This window comes from Juglans regia, chromosome 7 (assembly GCF_001411555.2).
Source record: "Juglans regia cultivar Chandler chromosome 7, Walnut 2.0, whole genome shotgun sequence".
NCBI lineage: Eukaryota > Viridiplantae > Streptophyta > Magnoliopsida > Fagales > Juglandaceae > Juglans > Juglans regia.
This window is the reverse complement of record NC_049907.1, coordinates 4,727,726-4,733,725: the sequence shown is the minus strand read 5'-3', so window position 1 is coordinate 4,733,725 and position 6,000 is coordinate 4,727,726. Positions and strand designations below refer to the sequence as shown.

The following is a 6,000-nucleotide window of genomic DNA, read 5'->3' as shown; positions in this document are numbered from 1 at the left end:
TTAATTATATATTTTATAAAGTCTCATCCTTTACATTTAAAAAAAGGAAATGATAGGGTTACTACCATATTACTACCCAATTACTACTCATAGTTAATTTCAAGTTTTTTATTTTTTTTATCATTTTCTTTGAAATATTTTTTTAACATCCTTAATCGAAAAAATTAAAAAAATATATAATTTTATTAATAATCACTTCCTTAACCATTAAGTAAAATAAAAAATTAAAAAAAATCAAATATAAAAAGAGTAGTAAATGAGTAGTAGGAGAGTAGTAACCCTATCATTTTCCTTTAAAAAAAATTAAACAAACTATAGTACATTAAAAATTATAGATCTACCTCAAATAGTGTAATTAATTTCAAGTTAATTAATAAACTATTCAATTTATCCGAAAATGAAAAAAAAAATATTTAAGTTTATTTCTTAATAAATCATTAAACAAAAACCATTAATAAAAGAAAAAAATTAGATTTATACTGAAACTGTAACAATTCAATTCAATATTTACATAATTCAAAATTAAAGGAAATAAAACACAATAAAGACACAACGCTCCTATCAATAAAATAAAATTAAAAAAAAAAATGGTGCCGCGGCGGCTTGGATTCCTCGTGGCGGTTAACGGCGGCACGATAGGAGCTGATATTGGAAGGGGAGGAACGCCGGACGGAGGGGAAGAGAATGGGTGGGGCGGTGTTAGCCACGCCGGCGTGCGGCGGAGCACTGGAGGCGACAAAGAATCGGACGGGCCGCGGCTTCGATTCGCTCGTGGCGGTCAACGGCGGCACGAGAGGGGCCGAGATTGGAAGGGAATGGACGCCGGTCAGAGGGGAAGAGAATGAGAGCGGTGGTGTCGAGCACGACGGCGTGCGGCGGCACACCATAGCAGATGAAGAAACGAACGGGGGAGGAGGGGCTCGCGCGAGGGAGAGACGGGCAAAATGGAAAAATTATCAGTGGCAAAACCGTAATTTTGGAATAAAAGCAAGGGCAAAATTGGAAACGAAAATATTAGACGAAAACACTGTTCATGAGCGATTCGCACTTTTTATATATATAGAATATATATATATATTTTATGCGTTTTTTTATATGGTTAGATCAATATATATATATATATATACAGAGAGAGGGGGGATTGGACAATTTCTTTTCTTTTATTTTCTTTTGTTTTAAAGTTGAATATTCTAAGCTCGGTATTATTAATGGTATTAATATTATATCCAAAATATATCCTTCCTTACTTATGATATGTGTGAGTTGGAACGTTTCAAAGTCACTAATTATTCAACCTTTCCAAATACTTTGTTAACAATTAATGTTATCCACCAACGGGCAACATATATTTATTCTATTATAATAAGTGGCAATCTAATTGTGAATAGTAATTTTTATTTTTTTTTCGTCAACTTTTTTTATTTTTCCGTTAAGTCCATTAAGTTTTGTTTTACTAAAAAGCCCTTAAAACTATTAATCATCTAACGTGTAACTCTCTTGTAAAATTTAATGAAGAATCTTGTTTTACCAAAAAGTTCTTAAGACCCTTGACCATTTGACGTGTAGCTTTCTTATAGAATTTAATGAATGATCATGTTTTACCAAAAAACTCTTAATAGCTCGTGACACACATGAATTGATATCTCTTTTTCATGTCCTTTGTGTTATGATAATATGCTCATTTTCCTTTTTTTTTGTTTCAATTTTTTTAAAATAAAAAAAAATTAAAATGACTTTACTCTTTAGAACAGAAACGCTTTAGAACATTCTCATTATAAAATTCAACTTTAAGTAAATTTAACTAATAAAATACTTAAAAAACTCAATATATAATATTAATTAGAATATAATTATTATTAATATTTTAATTAGTAGAACTATAAAATGTGATAAAAATAAAAATTAAGAAAGTTATTAAATTAATAATATTTTATTATTATATAGAGAGAGTAAATAGATAATTCAATATGGATGCAGACCAATATTTATACTTTGCTGAAGTTTAGATTTTTTTTAATCTAGATTTTTATTTTTCTTTAATCTTGCATTTTTTTTTCCAAATAAATAAGCTACTGACTTTTTTATTTTTTTATTAAAATTATTATGTCCGGTACACCTTGGGGCTAACGCATGGCCCCACATATAATAAAGTTTTTCTACACAACCTCCACTACACTCCACACTCCACATTTTTTAAAATTTTTAATATTTTAAAAAAAAAAATTTGAGTTTATTCTTTTTAAATTATTTCAAATTTTCTATTCATTATTCATATAATAAATATTTGATAAAAAAATAATAAAATTAAAAATAATGTGAAGTGTTAAGAGGTTGGGAAGATTTATTCCATATAATATGTATGATGTCCTTGTGAAACATGAATGAGAGGTTTCAAATATCTGAATTAATGTAGCGAGCATGCACAACAAGTCAATATATGCTTGGACAGTACTAGGAATGCAATTATTTATAAGTCCTAATTAGCGTATGAATTTGTCAAGCAGAGGACAAGAAGTCAGCAACATTGTCTTCTGATCGCAAGAAATTATACATGTCTGTATCTTCTAATATCCATATGATCTATTCCCATTTAATATTGAATAAATCTTCACAACCTCCTTACACTCCACATTCCAATTTTTTTTTAATTTTTATTATTTTTTTCTTTTATCAAATATTTATTATATGAATAATGAATAGAAAATTTGAAATAATTTAAAAAAAAAAATTGAAGAATATTAAAAATTTTAAAAATTTTAAAAAATGTGAAGTGTGGAGTATGGTGGAAGTTGTATAGCAAAACTCTTTAATATTACATATTAAGTTAAAAACCGAGTCACAGTGAAGGGCTAGCTTAGCTAGCTATATTCAGAAGATTGATCATGTACATGAGAGTAATTTCATGATCATCGTAATTAGTGTGACATCATGTGTATATTTATTGCATTATTAAGAAAACATTTACGTATAATTTCAGTTAATAGGTAATTTACGTAGTACTTTTTTTCTGGTATGGTGTTAAATGTAAGATAAGATCATTGATCGAATTAGCTGGTGCAAGATGGTGGCCAATCGTTCTTGAAAATGATGTCTGAGAAAACCGGATCAGTGGGGCTCTCTAGCATGGACCTGAATCATCTCCAAGTTGGGGGGTGACATGAGAGGAAGGTGGGATATTCACGTAAAGTGATTACTTTGGGTAGTTTTTATCTAAATTTTTTAAAAGAGAAATGATACTTGCAGTTGTGAGTGTGCAAGTACCGTACAGTCATTTTGAAAAAAGTGAATAAATATGGGACTCACATAAAAAGAAATTAATGTTTTAATAGTTGACTCTATTTTTTTTCAAAGCGACTGCACGGTATTTACACATTTCACGATTGTATGTAACACTATTCTTTTTAAAATCATGTTAAGTGAGACAAATTAATAGAGCTAAAGAGGGATATATCTAATTAAGATGAAAGAATTAACAGAGACTTTCAAGTCTTTGTTTTGTTATTTTTTCCTTTTTTCACATTAATAGTCTAACCTCTAATATCTCATCAAACGCGTTAACGAAGACTTAACTACTAAAAGACGAAATATCGAAAACAAAATATATTAATTAAATACACTTACCTACTCTTCTTCTTCCTTTTTCTTCTCTCTTTTTTTTTTGCCAAAACAAGTTTCACAAGCCGGCCCCTTTGGCTCTCTTTGACTACCATTATGCTGACTTGTAACTTTTGATCTTCCCTCGGTCAAAATACATATATATAGGTTATAAAAATTCAAAGCCATAGAGCTTAGTCGATGCCACATCATGCAGAGCCGGCTATATTGAGTGAGTCGGATACCAAAAAGGGCATCATGTGTGCAATTAATGGACCCTACGCCCAGAAAGAGCGCAGAAGACACATGCATTCATATAATATTTATGTTAAGGGGCCGGGTGAGAATGCGTCCCTGCAACCGCAAGTTGGATCTGGGAAAGTTAAAATTTTCAACAAGTGGGCTTGATTTCTATTCATGTACTTTTTGTATTTATAACTTTGAAGAAAAGGCCAGGCCAGACCAGCATTCAATGCATATTAATATAATATCGAAGCTAGCCTGTACATCGAGTGGTAATAAAAGCAAGAGAAAACTAAAGGATAGTGGCCAGGGGTTGATGAGGCCACTACTTTTCCTTGAGGCCAATGGAGCTATATAGAGCTAGCTCTCAATCGTGCACTGCATCATATATACCATTGAACCAGTTTTGACTGCAAACGTGAAACGTCAGGCCACTGAGCAGCTTATAATGCATTTAACCACTCATGAACTGGTCGCAGCTGACTTAGTAAATTGCACTATTATTAGTTAGCAATGATACATACACATTAATTTTTACACAATTATTATACACCTTCGCCTATGCAGGATTGTTTGGATGAATGAACCCGGACGGCATGAGGATTTTTGGATTTGGAGATTTGAAATCCAAATGTCTTATTTGGATGATCATATATTAAAAGAAAAATTATATTTACAATATAAGGTTGCATATATAAGTTCCGCATATTCTTTTTTTTTTTTTTTTTTTAAAAAGTGGATATATCTTATCAAATCTGCATTAAAAAAATTACTTTTTTAAATATAATTGATCCCATTTTTTTAAAAAAAATAGTGTGTGGGGCTTGTATGCTCTAAAATTGTATATAACATTACACATATTAAAATTTAGATTTGTATCAAACCCAAATAAGCTTTTACACTTTCCAAGATTTTAGATTTGTGATTATAGTTAATTTTAGATCCAAATAATTATAATCCAAATCTAAATCTAAACTCAAATGAACTCTTCCACCTAAACGCCACCCTAATGATATTATCGTGTAATATTGAAATGTTTAGATACCATTATTAACTCAAAATAATGATATGATCAGTTTGAATAATAATTGTGAAAGAAGTGTATCTTTATTTTTTGTTTTTATCAATTGACCATTTCTCATACTAGATGAATTTTCTCGGCAAGTGTTTTTCTCGAAAGAATATATTATAATCATTGAAAAATTTGTTCAGTCCATATATAATTTAGTTCAAATTGATGAATTTGATTAGACATTAATATTTATTGTAATAATAACTCCCTTTAATTTATTGAGATAAATTTTCAACCCGGGATTTAAGTCTCTCGTCAGTTTCGTCATTTTTACATACAGATCATCAAGTATAAATCTATAAGTTTGGATGAAAGACAGCAGCCCCTTGCTCTATCTAATAGTCGGAATTTAAGCTTCTTTTTTTTTTTTTTTTGATAATAGGACTGATCTCATTAATCATAAGAATGATTTACATCAACTCAAGCTAAAACCAGGAGATAACAATTACAACATTTCCTTAGAGACTATAGGAAAGATACATGAAGGACAAGTTTCAAGATCATAGGTATCCTCTGTGGCTTCCAGTGCATTGTTGGCTAGGAGATGTGATGCCATATTGGCCTCTCGATATGCATGAGTCACAGACCATACTGCATACGAGTTGAGTATCTCCCGTGCATCTTCCACAAGACAGCCTTCCAAACTCCAGTTCCTGGCGCAGTTTTGCAATAAATCCACCACTTGCTTAGAGTCCCCCTCTAGACAGACCTGTGTTAGTCCAATTTCTTTGCAGAAAACAGCTGCTAGAAGTAGGCCATAAGCTTCCGCATCAAAAGGGGTCCCTTTCAGGTTTCTGCTTGCCCGTAAGCTTCCCATGACCAGTCCATCATGATCTCTAATGAGCACTCTAATTCCAATTCTCCCTTCCTCTAAGTTGACAGCCGCATCCCAGTTCACCTTTAAGGAACCCACCTCAGGTTTTTTCCATTTTGGCACCCCTGCACGAGCATTAAACTTAACTGCTCTATCCTCTGTAATAGCTTCCTGGTAGACTGCAAGATCTGTCTTGGCCTGTTGATGAAGAGCCGTTGGATGTTGGAACTCCTTACCATGGTAGGTGTTGTTCCTTCTGGACCATAGTCCCTTCATA

The 6,000-nt window shown here is 31.7% G+C and overlaps 1 protein-coding gene across 1 annotated transcript; it reads right to left on the bottom strand.

The window, feature by feature from the left end:
• Window positions 1-5,354: 5,354 nt before the first annotated feature.
• LOC108981724 lies at window positions 5,355-5,999 on the bottom strand. Its single transcript, XM_018952972.1, has one exon. The coding sequence runs from the start codon at window positions 5,997-5,999 to the stop codon at window positions 5,355-5,357; it is 645 nt and encodes a 214-aa protein (XP_018808517.1).
• Window position 6,000: the final 1 nt, after the last annotated feature.